The sequence below is a fragment of the Astatotilapia calliptera genome, chromosome 5 (genome assembly GCF_900246225.1).
Source record: "Astatotilapia calliptera chromosome 5, fAstCal1.2, whole genome shotgun sequence".
In the NCBI taxonomy this organism is placed as follows: domain Eukaryota; kingdom Metazoa; phylum Chordata; class Actinopteri; order Cichliformes; family Cichlidae; genus Astatotilapia; species Astatotilapia calliptera.
This window is the reverse complement of record NC_039306.1, coordinates 28170262-28190123: the sequence shown is the minus strand read 5'-3', so window position 1 is coordinate 28190123 and position 19862 is coordinate 28170262. Positions and strand designations below refer to the sequence as shown.

Genomic DNA, 19862 nt, shown 5'->3' with positions numbered 1-19862 from the left:
TTTAGTTCATAGTTCTTGTTTTTCCTTTACTTTAATGGAGTTTCTCTTCTTAATGACTCCCCAAAGACCTTTGCTGTGAAAACATTTGCATCCAGGCTCACATACAAGCCTGCTGGTGCAGAGGGATTCTAACTCTAACACAGTCTATGTCTCACTGTCGCATTAAAAAGCCAATTTCTTTTTAATAGCAACAACAGCTGGAGCTGACAGGACCGGTGTCTTGCTGATGGAGCAAACGGCTTCTTAGCTGTCCTGCAGTTTAAGCCCAAATGCCTGCCTCATTACAGGAAAAGAGAGCGTAAAATAGTTGGAGAGGAGGGAGGAGAGGAGTAGAAGATATATCCTATACTTGCTATGTGTTGTTAGACATGTTTTGGTATTGTTTAATGTAAAGAAAACACAGCAGAGTAGACAGGCTTGGCGATGTTAAGGTGAGGGGAAAAAATTGCCATTGTTAGATGTGGTGGGAGCCTATTTGCACTATTAACTTTGTTTCATTTACACTTTTACTCTTTCTACCTCGATCTTTCATCTAGTGCACCTGGTTGAGTCCGAGGAGATGGCTGAATCTACAGGAGTACCAGAGCAAGAAGCTGATGCAAGAGAGTGGCGTAGCTGTCCAGCGCTTCTATGTGGCTGACACAGCTTCTGAGGCACTGGAGGCTGCAAAGAGACTCAGTAAGTAGAGGACACACATACAGAGACATGTGATTCACTTATGTCAGCAGCTGCAATACGTTGTTGTTTAATATTGGTTTGTACCAGTGCTCATTCGTGGATTTCACTGATACATTACTTGAAGCTGTATGTTCAATGATTATTTGGGATCTGTCACAGTTTTTCACATTTATGGTAAATGGCCTGTATTTGTATAGCGCTTTTCTAGTCCCTAAGGACACACCTGTCATCCACCCATTCACACACACACACATTCACACACTGGTGATGGCAAGCTACATTGTAGCCACAGCCGCCCTGGGACGCACTGACAGAGGCGAGGCTGCTGGACACTGGCGCCACCGGACCCTCTGACCACCACCAGTAGGCAACAGGTGAAGTGTCTTGCCCAAAGACACAATCACCGAGACTGTCCAAGCCGGGGCTCGAACCGGCAACCTTCCGATTACAAGGCGAACTCCCAACTCTTGAGCCACGATCGCCCCCAATTTAATGAAAAGCAAGTTTAAGGTCAGTCTCAAATAAACTGGTGAGTCTGTGTTATAGCGGTCAGAATTGTGTTATTTTCAATTATTTTCATGCAGTATAGATTCAGCAAGTGCACTTGACTGTATTGCATTTGTAGCTCTCTTTTAAACACAGATGTAGTGAGGGATAAGCTAATTCCTAATTATTCTCTTACTGTAGTTTTAATGAGTTAGTGTAATGGTAAACGGTAATTGTATTGCTGTACCCAGTAAAACCTTAACGGTCCTATTTGTGCCGCATGGCTCTTTGGCCCTGCTACCCAATGTGCAAATGGCTGTGTTTGCAATTTAACAAGGCTCGAAGTTTTATCATGTTAAATTCCATCTTTGCTGTTTGCGTACGTGTGGGAGCTTGTGTTTTTGTGGTAGTGCCTGCTCAGTTTTTCATCACGGCATTCATCCATACTAATTTGTTTCGCAACCTCTCATATGAAGTTTCATATATAAGTGTCAAGCTTTTGTTTGGGTGTGTGTGTGTTGTATAAAATTCAACTTGCTGCCTCACACAGTCATACAATGTAAGGTAGTGGCCAAAATTGTGATTTTTCTTTTTCTGTTTTTGTACTTGTGGTACAAATTTTCACAGATGCATTGTAAGCACAGTGTTAAGCACACATACATATGTGTGTGAACCTACATCTGTCCTCTACCTTCCCTGTTCTACTTTCCTTTCACACACCAAATTGTCCAACACGTATAGTGTGTATTTCCACCCCCAGCTTTATATTTTATTCAGTGTCCTCTCTAGCTACAGCAGCAGCTTTCTGATAGTGCCTCCAGGTTGGTTGTCAGCCAGTGAGGTGCCACTCTTACTGCTGCCTTTGGGCTCAAGCGCCTGGGGCGCTGCTTTCAGTGGCCCTGGTTAAGATGCTGGCAAAGATCAACTGAATAGGGGAAGAGAATATATATTTTCATGACAGTATCTAGAATGTATTGCTTGGTAGGGGATGAAATGGAGAGTCGGAAAACTTGGACAGAAAAGTTCGAAGGGTAAAATGTAATTTTTCTGCACTTACATAGCTTATTTTACACATACCTGAATTTTAAGGCCATGTTTTTCTTGTTCACTCATTAACAAACACATTAAAACACAAATGGCAGCGTTCACCTGCCATCAGGAACAACTTGGGGTTCACTCTGTTGCTAGCTCTGCCATTAGTTTACATTCCACACTACCACCTAAATTACAGCACAACAGTGGAATGGACAGTCTAATGAAACCATCAGACAGCCTTAAAGGCATGTGTGCTCTCAATTCAGACAGCATTTGTCCATTGACAGTACATGCACTCACCAACCATTCACATATTCAGGTTTTCTTTGTCATGCAAATACTGAAAGGTGATTTAAGTGAGTTTCAATGTGGCATGGTTGTAAGTGCCACATTAGTTAATGGGCTGGTCCGTGTATTTCAGGAACTGCTGAACTACTGGGATTTTTCCGCACAACCATCTCTTGTATTTCATAGAGAATGGTCTTTAAAAGAAGAAATATCCAGTGAGCAGCATTTCTCTGGAGAAAAATGACTTGTTCATGTCAGCAGTCAGAGGAGAATGACCAGAGTGCTTCTAGCTGACAGGAACGAAACAAAGAATCACTCGTTAGAACCAGGGTATGCAGAAGACCGTCTCTGAAAGAAAAACATAATAGAACCTTGAAGAAGATGGGCTACAGCAGCAGAAGACCACACCGGGTGGCACTGACTCATTAAAGTTAGAGAGAAGATTGGAAAAACATTGCCTGGCTTGATTCTTGATGTCTGCTGCAGCATTTGGGGGTGGCAGCAGCTCAGGAGGTAGAGCAGGTCATCTACTGATTTGAAGGTTGGTGGTTTGATGCCAAACATCCTTGGGCAAGATACTAACCCCAAGTTGCTCTGTGATGCATCCATCTGAGTATGAATGTGTGCCAATGTTAGAGCACTTAAAGCAGGGGTGGGCAACTCCAGCCCTCAAGGGTTGATGTCCTGCAGGTTTTAGATCTCACCCTGGGTCAACACACCTGAATCAAGTGATTAGTTCATTACCAGCCTCTGGAGAACTTCAAGACATGTGGTACGAGGAGGTAATTTAGCCATTTAAATCAGCTGTGTTGGATCAGGGATGCATCTGGTGTGAGTAGGTTAATGTGACATGTTGTATAAAGCGCTTTGAGCGCTCCAGGAGAGTAGAAAAGCGCTATATAAGAATCAGTCCATTTACGAATTACATTTGGATTGTGGTCATATGGCATAAACAACTTCCATCCTGCCATCATCAATTAAAGTGCTAATAGTGAGGAAATGGGTTTGCATTATCTTGGTGCACTCTTAGTATCAGTTTAGCATTGTGGCCTCCACAGTCACCAGTTCTCAATTTCATGTAGTTTTATTGATCTTATTTCTTATCATATCATAAACAAATCGCATGAGCAGTCACAAAATTATGAGCTGAAAATTGGTAGGAACACATTCAAATTACAGCTCCCGCAGCTGACTGGGACCTTTTTTATGTTACTAATGCATTTCCAGTGTCCCTGACAACAAATATGTTAACCCAAGTTTTTGCAGTAATTTCAAGTCAGCTTGGTTAACCAATCCCTTGCTTCCCATAGTCCCTCAGAGCAGCTTTGCCCTAATATCTCTATTCATGCACTGGGCTTTGGTTGGTCCTTATCTGTGTGTGTCTTGCAGTTTTTGTGCCCTTTGACTACTGCTGGCTCGCTAATAAAGCATGCAAGTGAGCATCCACATATGGTTCATTTCTTCAGACACACACTGACTGACTTTGTCTGGGCCATTTTAGGTCATACATAAATGTGTTAGAAAGTAAAAAAGGCAGAGATTAATAGTCTTTAGTTGAGATTTGTGGTGCTGATATACAAGCCGAGGCTGTGCCAAGCTTTGTGTCTGAGGCTGTGATGGGAAGGCAGGGAATGGAGCCAGCCTAGGATGAAGATCTATTTCATGGCTTTCCACTGTAGAGGACACGTGGTATGGCTCTCTACAAAAGATATGGATGTTTGGGGTATCTGAGCTGATCAGAGTGACTCACATGGATTTCGATGTCCTGCTGCGAACCCCTGACGTACACACAATTGAATGAACTCATCAAACATTGAAGCACGGGCACAGATGAATGACATTCATGGAGTAGGCTTGCTTCTATGAGCACACAAACACTCAAACATTCACACCAACTAGTACACTCCTCTCTGCTCTCCTCTCTTAACCGTGAAGTGGTTAAATTGGCAGTTCAGTCACAGCAATGTTACACAGGAAAAAAAACTCTCATTCCTCTCATGGACTGTGGAGTGGTCCAGCTCTGGTAAGGTGGGCACAGACCGATTTGTTCTATTGCTGCTGAGGACAAACAGATTTTATCCTTCTCTATCAAAGCATTAAAAACATGTATCTGGAGCAGACTTTTAATTCGCTTTAACTTGAATGACACTCTTAGGGGAGAGTTTGCATTGCGTCAGATGGGTGATTCGCTACCAGGTAATGGCTCATAGAAAGTAGAGTTTGATTTCTTTAGTGTTGTACTGGGTGAGTCCTGCAGGGAGCTTTTGTGATGGCTGGTCCACTGGGACACTGAAAACGTTACCACACTAACTGCTGCTGTCGGTCCAAAACCAGTGACCCACATCCACTATTCACATTCACAAGCTACTAATTTTTGTATTTTGTGTGTGTATATGCATGTACAGATTACAGTTTACATCTACAAATTACACTTTTCCATCTAAGTATTTCTTAATCTAACCTTAATATGTAAATACTTTAAATGAAAGTTAGAGTTTGTACCATATTGCCTGATAATGCCTGATTTGGAACAGATTGTTTTCTTTAGGTAGATTTTCATCACCATAACCCAAAAATTTTAATATGCAAGTAGGAAATCAATCCTGTCATTTGAAGACTGCATCGTCTCAGATGCTGTGCCTGGAGCGACCCCCTGCTTGGGCTTACAGCAACCTGATGCTCGTATTCCCACGGGGATCACTTTGAGCTTCCACCTTCCACATCTGTTCTTTTTGTTCCTTCAGCTCCTGGTGCTTCTCGACGTTCTCATGCTCCTTCTTGGGATTACCACATCTATCACTGCTAATGTTTTTTGCTTGTCAGCCACCACCATGTCACCGTGGAACTGCTTAAAGTTGAATTCCTGCAGGATCTTAGCTCTGCTGTTCTCGAGCAGTTTTGCTTGTATGTTCCGGGTGGATTTTGGTACGTCTTGCCTATATTGGACAGAGAGCTTTTTGTACACTATCCTTGCTATATAACCGATCAGCTGCAGACCAGTTTTATTTTATATCTCCTTGAGTTTATTCAGATAAATTGCATAACACGATCTTGTTACAATGGAATGTTCTCCTGGGAAACTTTGCGCCCTGGCATTCATGTGGATGTTAGTTTGACACATACTGCTTACCTAAGCATTGTGCAGACAAAGCACAGCACACTATAGCAATGACGCTTTCCATAGGGACCCCAAGTAGGACAGCGTGGCCTGCCTCAGAGTATCACAGGCTCACAATTGTGTACAAAGCCCAAGGTGTTGACCCAGCTTTCAAACTCATCAGAGCCACCTTTAATCCAAAATTTAAGGTGCAGGCCAGAGATGATTCCTATCTAGGAGCCACAACCCAGCAGTTCACTGGGCCTAAAAGATCTTTGGGCAACATCCTACGCCAGAAACAGCACATCCCAGATATCCTGTGTCCATGCCAAACAGGGCAAAGTGGTTTTAGTGAAATTAAAACCTAACTAGAAGGAACAGTGCCATCTTAAAAGCAAGCAATCATACTTAATATAAACACCATTGCTATTTTTTGTTCTGCATACTGCACTTTATAAAGACAGTTTAAAGAAATAACTTTTTAGTGCATTTTTGAAAGCGCTGTTTCTTATCTGCTAAGGCCTAAAACTTTCATAGGCAGAGATTTTTCACAAATGCTTTGTTTGAGATGTCACAGTAACTGCAGTAATGAATATAGATTTTGTGTTTGCCTTCGAAGCAGATTTGCACGGCCATGCACACAAATATACAAACACACATACCTGTGCCCTGCTACTGCCAAAGAGAATATGATTATGCAGTCCACTTTGTGTGTCGCCACCCGCCTGACAGATGCATCTGCAGAGCAAATCTTGATGGATTTTCAGTCTGAATTCTAAATCAAAACCACATTTTCCCTCTCTTTTCTTGGTACGAAAGCCCTTCATGTCTGCCATTTCCTCTGCCTCCCACAGAACTCGTTCATTGACAGAGCAGTGATGGGAAAAAACATCGGTCTGGATTCTTATCTTAACCGCATGTTGAGCCTGTGTGATGAATGGGAGCAACATATACTTGTGTATATGTACAGCTTACATCAGATGGCAAAGTGTTCTCTTTTAGCATTGTCATCTTCCTGACTTTCCTTTCAGAAATTGTGCTGCAGTCATATTCTCTGCGTCCTTCATTTTTCCCTTTCTTGTTTTCAGTTTTATACTTTAATCTTTTCGTACTCCTCGCTCACCTCAGTCTCCCTCTGCTGCTCTCTTCCTCTCTTTGTGCTTAGCACAGCCTCACTGCCAGAATGACAATTAACAGAGGAAGGAAATATTTTAATTTATTTTTTTTCCCACTGCTATGAATATTCAGTGTAAACAGTTTTTATGCATGGCTGTCAAATCTCATGTGTGCTTATTAAAAGGATGGTTGGTTTGATATGTTGGCTTACTGAATAATAGCAAGCTACCTTGACATTAGCCAACCCTTTGATGAGGCAGGTTTATGTGTGTGTTTATGCAGTTTTGCAAATTTGGTTATTCTTGTATATTTTGTGATGTTGCTGGATAGGAGAGGGAACGAGAGCTCTATGGGATGTTCCCAGCTCACAGACACATTTACATTGGTTTCCACTTTTTTCCCCTCTGAAGTTGAGGTACTTTAAAAGCACTCAGATTGTCGGATGACATAGACGTCAATCTCAGAATAAAAACCGTGTGTGTGTGGGGGGGGGGGGGAGGGGGTTATTCTATATATAGTGGTTTATGTTCTTAGAAGTGAAAGAGGCTCTTTTGTTGGTCAGGATCTATTGTACTCAAGGGAAAGAAGCTCATATTGTTTTTTGTACGTATTGTATCAGTAAAACTAGCTTCCATACATTTTGTTGAACTTTGAAGTGAACAAAAAACCCAATATAAACAACAGCTAAATAACAACCTAATTACAGCTGCATACAATAGTTACATGGGCTGTAAAAGCCAAAAATTCTGTCAGATGTGGAAATTTGCAAAAGTCTTAAGCCACCCCTCATTTTTTAAAAAGTATTTTGTTAGGAAGATTTTTATTTTAATTTTAAATTGTTCTTTGGGAATCACCTTGTTGGTGCTGGTACTGTTTTTATGCTTGTCAAACTCCGCTGTTTTTGGCTTTTTTTTTTCCTAGATTCATTGCTAATGGGAACAAATTTGTTTTTGTGATAGGCTGCTAGTATCAAAATTATCAAAATAAAATAAACTGTTTACGGCAATATTTTTTCATCGTTTTGATGGTCACTGTAGTGGCTGTATTAATTTCTTAAAGTGCTCTCTTTCTCTTGTAATATAACCACACTACGGACGGACAAGCGCCTGTTTTTATGTGTTGTCGTTAGCAACAACGACGGTAAAACCATCGCGTGTCCGCTTGTTTATTTTCCATATAAACCTTTCACAATAAAGCTCAAGATCCTGTTGAGACTTTTCAAAATAAACTGAATCACGTGAAAGATGCAGAGTGTTTACGGATGAGAAGTAAAAAGGAGCTGTCAGGTGCTAAAAAATAAACCTTGGACTCAAACGTTAGAACAGGCTTTTCCCCGCAGCACGGCGTCTAATGAATACTCACAAAGAAAACGGCGGCCGTTACAACTTATGTCTAAAAATGTATCGTTTCAAGCATCGGTTAAAACACTCGACTTCAGGTACATGACGCGCAGCTGGAAACACTTCACGCAAGTCGAGCTGCCCGAGATTCACAGAATTTACAGAAAATGTTAAATTTTTGTGATTTATATCGTTATCGGGACGATAGATGTCTTGTATCGGGATATGAGATTTTGGTCATATTGCACAGCCCTACAGTAGTATTATAAAATACTATATTTTTATCACATGCATGACAACATGATCATAATTCGGTCGTGGGGAAAAAAAAGTGTCCCGCTGTATTTCCTGTTCACTCCTTACTTGAATGATCTTTAAACCTTAGAGCTTTCATCAGACTGTCATGCTCTAACCAAACCTTAACCGCCACATCTCCGTATCTCAAGTTTCCATACGCAGCATAACCTCATCAAAGCTCAACCTATATTTACGGTATGTTGAGCCAACACTTTCTGTACAATTCATATGAAATATGCTTAGTGTAGTGAATTCAGAAACTGTGCTTCCAGATGCAGTAAATGAATTAAATGTAGGTTATATGCTCGTTTAGATGATTGGTGTTTGTATGTGTAATGTTGCTCCAGCAGCCAGTTTCTGATATAATCACTGCAACCATCCTAGTTTTGTGTGACTGGTTTTGAACTGTCTTTTTTTTTTTTTTTTTTGTATCAGATATACGTTTGATTTGTAGTACATGCTCTATCCGTTCAACATCGGAAGAATAACAGCATGAATGAGCATTTTGTTTTTCATCCATTTTTCGTGGAATCTGGATTTTCAGGGTCGACTGAGTACTTTGTGAGTGCTTAGCTGATTTCCTGCACAGCAAGTTTAGCATTTTCTTTTTCAAGTTTTCTTCAACAAAATTGGAACAAAACAAAAAAAAAAGGTCTTTCCATTTCTGAACTACTTGGCTCCTGTAATTGTTGCTTGCAGGTGTATTATTTATATTTGTCTTTCTTCATAATTCAGCAAAATGTGGAAATTCAACAAGAGTATATTTGACAGACTTTAGGTAAAGCACCGCTTTAGGCGAAGCACCACTTCTGTGTAGATGCCAAAATATATGTGGGAAAGGCTTGATATTTCAGTAGATGCTGAAACAGTTACTGCTGACATTTTGATTCACTATTTGTTTAACAATTGTAGGATTGAACAAGTTATTTTACTGCTATTTTATTATCAGTATTATTATTGCATTATAACCACGTAACAAGCATTGCATTAAAGCATATATTGAAGCTGTTAACATTACATTAAAGTCTGTTATTTCAGGTGGTATCATAATCATATAATAATCTTTCATTGCAGGAGCAACTGTAATCATTTTATACACATTGCATTTTGGTGCTTATTAAAGAGTTGAAGCTCGGTCAGTTAATTGATGGTCAGAAGCCTCGTCCGGCGCGATGTCCGGCCGATCTATTGAGTAAAGTGGCCTAGAGCTATGGAAAGATTGCATACAGGCTTACAATACATATATCACATATAATCTAAAAACAGGCCTGAATAAAGGCCTGAGTGTATTCAACAACCTGCTGCGTTTGAGTTTGTTTGGTAACAGATGACTCAGAATAAGTCAGGAAGTATACTTCTGAAATGTCTTTGTTTCCTCTGTAAAGTGTGCATTTTTTGGTGGTTATTTTGAGGAGCTGTCTGGATGAGGCTATTTGAATAACCAGGTTGTTCATTGTTATCTTTTTCTTTTGTATTCTTTTATTAAGTTTTAAGTAGTATCATTTGATTAAAACATTTATTCAATATATTACACATATAGTTTCAGTTGTGTACGTGCGTGCCTTCGGTCTGGTGGAAAGGTTACAAGGTTTAGCTGGTGAGGTGAGAGGTGAAACTGAGTGCATTTCAGGTCAACACAAACGCACACCCACACGTCAGACGTGTTGATACATCACAATAGTTCATTAGTCTTAACTAAACTCCTTACAGTCTTACAAGGTATGACATAACACACACATACACTTTTGCTGGTGATGCGAATGGTTCCACTTCCTCTGGCAGGGTGCAGAGAAACATTTACACCTCCAACTGAGCCTGGCGCTGCTGCATGAGATCATCTAGAGGGTACCATATGCCTCTACACCAACCCCACACACGGCCTAGCCAGTGCCATCTGTCACGAAAATGCACTTTTCCACCATGGGCATCACCACAAGTCATTTTGAGGAGTTCCTTATCCAACCATGACGCACCTCACCTGAGTCCTCCATCACGCTCCCCTCCGATCTGTCTAGACTGGCCTGTTTGCCACCAGAAATTCTGTGCTGTGCTTTCTGTGTTTATTTTTTTTGTTCTTATTTTTATTTAATATTAGATAATTGGGGTGTTTGTCGATCATTATAGCTGCTTGAACATCTTGTTTTATTGTAGCTTTATTTCTTAATGAACATGGGACATCGTTGCATTGGATTAATACAAAAGGGTGAGCATGAGGCATTCTTAAAATTCCCTATTACATCAGATTTGTTTTTTTCCTAATGAATAATGCAAGTAAAAATGTGTGCTGGTTAAATCTTAGTGAAAAATAATTTAACAGCAATTATTGTATGTGTGTTCAGTTACTGTTCAATTATAAAGTGCCAGAACTGCATAAAGTCATTGGGGCTAAACTGACGGGCTAGAACTTTGTTGTGAAGGTCAAGATTTCTTATTCAGCTGATCACACCTTCATAGCTGATAAATTGTATGACTCTACAGACTTGGTGGTAACACTCGGCAGCCGTGTGCTGTTCACACTGAGGATCTAAAAATGAAGCAAACAGATCAGGCTCGGGTGGTTTCTATTTCTTTCCAAACCTTCACACCTTCCTGACATTTCACCAGGCTTAATGCTCCGCTATGGTACTTTGTAGTGTAGTTGGGGGATATGACTAATTACTCGATTCAATGGTTAAACTAGGTAGACTAGTCTGTCAAACTAGTGCCATTACACAGCTTTTTTTTTCCCCAGTGAGGCAGTAAATGTTACATTATAGCAGACTCCACTGATGAAAGTCGGTATTTTTGTTTGCAAAAGTCAGAAAATGGAGCACAGACTTTTCTAAGTGTTAAAAATCACTGCTTTAGTCAGCAAAGCCTGGCAGGTTGGAAATGAGGTCTTTCTTTTTCAGTATGTTATTTTCTTAAGTAGCAGTGTTTCTTGCACAAATAGGTACATTTAACGGTCATCAGAGGGAAACCCAACCTGCCACCTCGTCTCAGAAATGAACATCTGCTGTAAATGGCACTATATGAAGCGATATTTGTAAGCAAGGTCTGGATGAGTCAAAATTGAGTACTTTGGCCATGATCACCAAAGGTGTGATTAGAGTAAATATGGTTTACAATTTTATGAAAAGAAAAGCTTGAAGAATTAAAGTGAAAAATTCTCGACTTTAAGCCTCTAAGGCAGCTACTGTAGTGGCAGAGGAAACATTGCACGGATAGAGGGAAGACGGCATTTGTTTAAAGAGCAGTAAATACTGGATGCAAATGTCATGCAGTTTAGAGGATGAAGTAAAGGCCTGAATGGAGAATCATCCTGGGAAGTTATGAGTGGAAACATTTTGGATTCAGCACCACAGATCAAAAGGGTGTGGATGGAGGAAAGACAGTTTGCTCTTTTGTATAAAGGCAACTGTCTTGCATCGACACAACCACAATAACATATCCAACACTGCATCTTAGCTTGCCATTGAATTGAATTAGTGGAAATTTTACTAAATGAAATGAATTCTACATCTTAAGTAGTTTAAAATTAGGTTACATGAGATGCATTCAAATGAAGTGAAATACATTTCATTATCTTTTCTTTAATTCAAACTTGAATGAAAAATGAATGCGAGTGCCAATCCAACTGTGTTTTTTTTTTTTTTCTTCTTCCTTTTTTGGATTTCAACCAGAGAAATAAATAGAAATCTGCACATATTGCTGACTTCTCGAAAGCTTGTGCTTGGCAGCTACTACACCTGACCTGCATGAAACAGACTGTGAACTAACAGATTTTATATGCATAAATATACATTAAGCAAAAATGGTGAAAATTGAATTGATGAACAAACTGCAATGCATGTAATTGAATCTAACCCACTGTACAAACGTGAGCTTTGATTGACTTGGTATCATATATGTATTGTAGGACTTGACAATCAGAAATATGTTGAAACCTTGTCGTGGGCTTTGAGTATTTATATGGCACATTAGCGTTACTCATGCTTCAGTTCACTTGAGCTCTTTTATTCCTTTGTGTCCCAAAACTTGTGCAGTTGTAGAGCCATTATCTGAATAATACTCAGCCTAAATTGCATGTTTTATTAAGGCTATTCCATGATTCATTGAGCAGTGAATTTGTAAGAAGCAACGCAGTGATATTTTCTCTCTGTTGTGTGTGTGTGTGTGTGTGTGTGTGTGTGTGTGTGTGTGTGTGTGTGTGTGTGTGTGCGTGTTCTCTCCAGTTCACATCCAATTTTTGCCTACCTTGATTTGGATAGCAGTGCTGTGTAAGACCTGGGTCTTTTGTCATCAAATTCTATTATACTCAGCTCTGTGTGTGATAACTCTCCCGTTCTATCAATGACAAATGTTTGGACATATCTTGCACTTCAATAGAGGGTTGAAAACGGGGGGAAAAGGTACTGTACACATCGCGTGCACATGGGGCCCTTCTTCCTTTTCAGCGAGGGACAGACAAATATTTTACTGTCAAACATGGTTAAAACACGGAAAATGGCCAGACCTCTCCTCGCTGTGCACATCCTCCCTTCTCATTCACACTGTCCCCACTGGAGCTGCTTCATGCACTTCAACATTTCAAGCGCCTTTTAAGACCACTTTCATCTTCCCCCTTCAGAAAATGAGGCAGAGTCTCTGGTGAAAAGCGCTGACAGTAGCAGTTAGCGTTGAGTAGTGTTGGCTCAACCACAGCTCTTTTTCTTCTGTCTTTGTCTGAAGTATTGAGAGATGAGACGACCCTCTCAGAAGTTGGTCTGTGTGACTGTGTAGACCAGCTGGAGCCCTCATTGCGTCCTCTCCTCGTTGGTCTGCTGGACAGAGGACACCGAAGCAGCTGCTCATCTATCAAGCCACTTGATGTTACAACGGGTTCTCGCACTTCATGAGAATATGCAGCCTGAGCCTCTGAATTTTGCGCTTGTTTCGCTGCCATCTTTGTGCTCTTGCTGCCAGCAATTTCCATCAGAGTCTTTGTCATTTCCACCTCTACTGTTTCCAGTGTAAACATTATGTGGTGAGTGGAGCTGTGCTGAGATTGGGTCTGTTTGGTGTCAACCATTCAGATGGGTGAGCTTGTGAATCACTGAACAAACACACAGGGGAAGATGTATTTGCTAGCTCACTACCTCTTTTTTGACATGCAAGCCTATATATGAAAGAGCTGTTTAAGTGGTTCATGTCTTGAGTCTGTGGCTTCCAGATAGACATTTTTTTTGAACACACCACTATCTTTTGGATATTTAATGTTTGCTGACCAACAGTGCATAATTAATAATACTCAGTCTTTGTGTTGACTGCACAGTGTAATGTATAGTTTGCAGTAAAAACATGTTTGGAAAATCCGTCAGGTCATTGGCTGCAGCTGCTAAGAGACTGATATGAAATATTTGTGCCCAAATGATAAGAAACTGACAAATTTGTAGCTGTTAGCTGTAATTTGGCATGCCTCAGCCTTTTCTCCAATTTCCCTTAATAATAACTTCTTGATTGCCATCCTACCACTGAGACCATTTCTGATGAGGGTTAAGGGCAAGTCTTTCAGATACAAGTCATCTTTTGTCTTCTACTTGTCCAGTTTCCTCAATATTTTTTAAGAACGCACTGCACACCATGCCGAGATGTGCCACATGTTTGGGTAATAGCACTTTGGAAATCACCGTGCTGTTCCAAAAATATTTTATGCCTGTCAGACTGTTATCTTTGGCAGTTTTCCTAGAGTCAAATAATAAAATGAGAACAAATTGTGTTTTGGCAAGAGGCTTAAGTGCCTAAAGATACAATTTAAAATGGGTTCTTTGGTAAATTGTCTGTTATGTGTAGAGACAATCCTGGTTCATCCCATTTAGAACTTGTTGCACACGTTCTAAATGGGATGAGTTACATAGCTCTTAAATTGTGATTGTGAAGTTAAAACAGCATTGGAGTTTCTTATGTATTGAAACCACACAGTGCGCTGTTGCCTTCTTCTTTAGTCACTCTTTTCAGCCTTGTAATGTCTTTGTCACAGAACTATCCAGTTATATATGTTGTATACTATATACGTGTGAAAGTGTCTTTTTTCTTTTCTTCCACAATACGTGTTGACTTTATTCATATTTAAGTCGTGAGTGTATTATAGCATGAGTGTGTTTTGAGTGTTTTGAGACGTACAATGCAAAACTTTTTTTTTTTTACTGTACATTTGTTTATTTTTCTTTCCCATATGATTTTTCTTTTTCATTCGTCCCTTACTTCAGGCTGTTGTTGCTCACTCCTACTCGCAGCTCCCCTTATTTTTAGTATTTCCTAAACACCCCCTCAAAATGTGCCCAGACCTTCTGTAAAATCATCATAGATGGTACTCATTTGCCAGTTTAATCACATCGGAGGGGATAAGTAAACAAAAGCAGGTTGTTAGCTGGAGCCAACTGCAGATATCTGCGTCTCACTCACTGCAGGGCTCCTGCTGATGGACTGAACAGCTCTCGCCCCTCCATAGTGCTGCTCTGTCACACAGGAAGACAGATGTTAGCCTGCAGTTTTTCACTACCTGCCAAGATAACACGCATAGCACGCAATGAGGAGAGAAAGTGGGGGTGGGGAGGGGGTGTGAAACAAAAGGTTATTAACACAGACACAGCGACCCGCCGACTTGGAGACAAAGCAGAAAACCACCCGTAGGCAGCATGATAGCTGTGAAGACACATGCGCATAAAAACGTCGAGAATTTTCAAGCACAATATGAGCGTTCCAAAATAAACAAGCAGATGCACATTACACTGCCCTCTCCAAGGACCTGTTGTTATCCATTACATTAGCTGGCTCTTAGGTCTTGCGTTGGTTTTAAAAAGGGGGAAAAAAGCAATGCATCTGAAATAGTCTTAACAGCTGTAAATAGGCTTTGCAGGGTAAAGCAGCCTGTCTCTCAAAGAGCTGATTTCCGTAAGCAGCTTAGTGTTTCCACCTCCTCATTACGCACCACAACCTTTTCATGTTGTGGAATTATTTTTCACACGTCTTCTCTATCGTATTAGGATGATACTAATGTGCCAGTGAGCGTGCCGCCTATTGTTTGTTGTCAGGGCACATCGGGTAAACATGGGGCACCTGGTCGTGCCGGAGTTGAAAGTAGTTCGAGCAGATACAGAAATTGTGGAGTAAAATGTGCAAGCTCGGCTGTGCTTCATTGTAGTGAGCTCCAGCCATTAGATACGTTTCATTAGTCATCAGTGGAATTGGCATTGCGTTCCTCCTGCCCACTAATGCAGCAGCAGATGTCTGTAGATTTTAGAGTTTTTCTCTGCAGTTGTTAATGCTGAAGTGAAGAAATTGTATCAGTCAATAAAAGGGCCTCTCAGCTAGTTAAACTTTTTTTAATTTATTTTTTACTCTTTTTCTTTTTTTTCTGGCGATCTTGTCTTTAACAAGTTGATTTTTTTTTTTTTTTGTGTTAACTGTTTCCCGATGAGCCTCGATACAAGTAAATGTCTTCACCCTGGTTTTTGCTCCGAGACGAATGATTCGCCCTGCAGATATCTCCATGGTCATTTAGCACCCATTGCTCCACAACACCATTATCATTATGATCACCCTTCTGCTTGCATGGCAATTAAAAAAAAAAAAAAGAAAGAAAAAGGGGGAAAAAAGACTGAGAGGAGACCGGGGGCATCTCAAGTTGTCATTAGAGGTGCTGTCCTGTGTCTGAAATTCAGGTGGACTTGTCCTCTAATGAGGACTCAGCTGTCATGCAAGCCGTGACTGGAGGAGTGTCACAAAGAGGTGCCATTGTTGGTCAGGGAAACTGATATTCTTTTTCCACTGAGTAGCACCGAGATGCATCATTAGATGCAGAGACACATGGACACTGGGCTTAACCAGACAAGACAGTGACATGATAATTATTTATTTAGTTGTAGCGAACAAAGAGGATAAATGTTGCAGTCTTTGGCTATTTTGGTGTTCAAATCTGTTTGTTAGAGTCTTGTTAGGCCCATATATCTGGTTGAACTGACGCGCCAGTAGTAAGAGGGCTTTTACCAAGCGCGCTTATGATTTATAAATGTTGGTTGACTTTTCAACCTCAACTGAACAGGCAACATATTCTGCTTAAAGAATTTCAAGACCATTATATGTCAAGGTAGATGCAAAACAGAGAGATTTTATTTTCCTGTCTCTCCTTTTGGTTCACTTGCCATCGCTGCATGAATAGAAAACCATTTAATGTCTGACCTTTTCACAGTCTGGTAGAATTGGGGGAAAAAAGGTAAAAGTTTAGAGAAAGCGGAACTTTTTCCAAGATAATGTCAGCTTTATCTGCTGCGCTTACAGCCCCATCTTCTAAAAATCTGTATTCCTTTGTTAAAAACAATGATTTTACTGTATTCAATTAGACATTTGATGGCACAAAGAAAAATTGTCGAATACTGAAACTGGGAAATTTCATTGTTATTTGACTAGTGTGCTGATTTTAAAGTGCTAGCCCTGTAAGAGACAGGCTGTCCCAGGTGTATCCCAGCCCTGAATGGGATAAGCAGGGAATGATGGATGCATGCCGACCAGTTTATAAAAATCTTTTGCCGTTAACAAGTTATTTATGAGCACAGCTTAAAAAAACTAAAAAAAAGTTTGATGATTTGTCTCTGTGTTGTTGTTTTTTAATTAAATTTAGGCTTTAAATGATTCGCAAATGATTTCCTTTTGTTTTGATTTACATTTTACATCGCATTCCAGCATTTCTGGAAATGGGAGTCGTAAATGAAATCATTATACAAGCAGTCATTAAACATGACCCGCTCTGTGCACTTGCCCTAATGGTGCCTAAGTGTAATTAAAATAAAATGTGTTGATAAGGCTATTACACTAGGCATTTTACAGAACTAAGCGCTGGCCCTAAATTTGCCTTTTAATTCACATGAAAGGTAAAAACCCGGCGCACATATTCACTTTTGTGCTTAAACAATTAGTAAAGCTTATTAGATGGTTTCTTTGTTTCGGATCATTAGTTTCCTGCGTTGCCTATGGTGCCGTAGTAGATTATGAGTCCATTTTCACAATATTACTGATACATAGTTGTGACACAGCCAAAAATCACTGCGGCAAAGTGACTCATAAACTAGAGTCGACAGAGTCACTAGCTTTCTTGACATCAATATGCAGCTGACAGCATAATTGAAGTTATTTAAAGGTACGCTATGTGCTTCTAGATGGAAGCAAATGGAGGTGCAGATTGTTTTGTTTTTTTCCTCCTACTTATCGTAAAATAGCTCTATACTGGGAAAGTATAATTGTGCCTACGCTACTTGTTTTAATGATCCTGTAGACTGACATTTCCGGCCTCCTTTTTTTTTTTTTTTCTTCTTCTAAAGAACAGATTCCACCTGTTCGACAGCAATCAGCGCTGTCTGGCATCATAATCGAGCACAGATGTTGAGGGTTTGACTGCGTTTCTTTTTATTTTTTTTATTTACTGTCTTTCCTCTGGTGTTAATGGTATTTATCCATAGGAAGGCTGAGACTCAGACTGGCTGTGTTTGATTGTAGCTGTTCGTGGCTTGTGTTTGTTTTCTCCTTACTCCCAAGAGTTTGATTAGTCTTCCCCATTTAGCCGCCGCATTACTTTCATTACAGCACACGAGTGTCGGGGAGGGCCACCCTGATCTTTTTCTCTCTCCTTGCAGATGGTAGCCTCATCTTACTCTCTCCGGATTGGCGCATAGCCCGCATCTGTCCCTTACCAGGCAGCATTCCCCCTCATGGCGCAGCCTCGAAGGCTTAATTAAATATCAGACCAAAGCTAACTGTGCTGTTGGCCGCTCATGAGCTACATGCAGAGGGAGGAGGGTGGGGGAAGAGAATAGCCTTTCAAAGTGCACAGAAAGAACGGGGTGAAAGAGACACCGACTGCAGAAGTAACGTCCTCTTTGCCAGCTGCCTTCACTGGCAAGCAGACTGGGAGTTGATTTGCTCTCATTACTGGGAAATAAGTAAAGCCTGAGGATGATGACCGCATTACTCAAATTGCATACGATGAGATCGGAGATGTTGTGCAATGTTAATCTCCTTCCGTGTGTCCCCAAGAAATGGAAAATAAATGAAGATGAAAATCTAGCTCCATTTCTTCACAGAGGGCCATGCATGATACAAATGGAAGCAGTTAGCTGATTATGAAACACTGTCTCCCTCCGACTAAGAAGAGGATTCTCGTTCAGCTGATAAGCAAACTAATATCAGTCTGAGGAGATTTTTTTTTTTAAATTATTGTGGCTGGATAACAGAAAGGGATTGTTCACTTAGCCAGTACTGTAAAGAAAACATACAACAAAGCAACGTAATCAGAACATAGAAAATGTTCCTGTGATAAAACACCCACCTGTGTCACCTTTCAGATGTTTAGAGCTAAATATTGCATTTTTTCCACTGTGTGAACATCTTGAGCTGTGACTCATCAGCAGCGCTTGCTGGTGTCTTTATTAACTTCAGACACGTGCCCTTGTTTCTGCTTTTTCTTTACAGTTTGACATAAGAAAACTTTGACTTGTTTCAGATTTTTTTTTACATTTTATTACTCCTTTTCCATCCTGTCCTCACGCTGCTCTCATTATGGACCAACCTTTTTCTCTCAGTGTTAGAAGCCATCTCTTGTCTGCCATACTACCAGCTAATGGTCACACTGCTCTTTCACTCTGATCTTTAAGGACATTGTTATAATTTCCATGCATTTCAACTGAGATTGATGTTTCAGTGTTAAACAGCATTATTTGTAAGATTCTACATGGTGTGTGTGAGAGAGAGACCGAGAGAGATGGGAAGAGGCAAGTGTGTCCTTTTTAATCATGCTGTCTTTGTGATTGGTAATACTCACAGTTTATCACATTATATCTGCTTCTTCTGTTTTTCCTCTAAAGTTTTCTCTTATTATCAGCACATTACAGCTTCTGTGGCTATTCATAAATGCTGAAATTGCTTATATATCTTATTGTGTGCAGATTGGCTTCACTTACTAGTGCAGCAAGAATGAACACCTGCCTTGTTCTCACACCATTACCTTCCTTAACACGCCACATACCCTTTTCTTCTTCTATATATTTTAGTGTACTTGCTATGACGTCTTATCTTAGTTCTTTACCTTTCTTCACACCTCAATGATGCAACCTCCCTGCTGGGCCACATCCTTGTTCTTTAACTTGCTTCTTTTTTCTATATATTATTTCTTCTTTTTAAAGCAAAAGTCATTTCCTCTGTGCTGTCCCTCTCCGCTGCACATGCCCGCAGGACATGCTTTCTCATCTTGCTTTGAACTCTTTTTAATTTTGTGCAGTAGCAGTTTTTTTATTAACATATTTATTCATTTATAACTGCTCTCAAAGCCTTTTGCATACGAGCTCACCTTTCATTCTCTCTCCATCTCTTCATGCTTTCGCTTCCCCTCTCCCCTCAGCCTTTAACTCTCCTCGCAGAACGGGCCTCACTAATGCAGTGTTAGTTTAATCCCTGTCACTCTGTCCAAGCCTGTATTCCCTGGGTCCTTTTTCCCCCCCCCCCCCCTTTTTCCTCCT

General features: G+C 40.4%; 1 protein-coding gene across 1 annotated transcript in view; it reads left to right on the top strand.

The window, feature by feature from the left end:
• The window catches only part of suclg2 (succinate-CoA ligase GDP-forming subunit beta), a 102760-nt gene that overhangs the window by 16591 nt on the left and 66307 nt on the right, over positions 1–19862 (top strand). The window contains exon 2 of the mRNA XM_026168671.1: positions 537–678. Coding sequence (XP_026024456.1) covers positions 537–678 — 142 coding nt within the window. The remainder of the gene's footprint in view (positions 1–536; positions 679–19862) is intronic.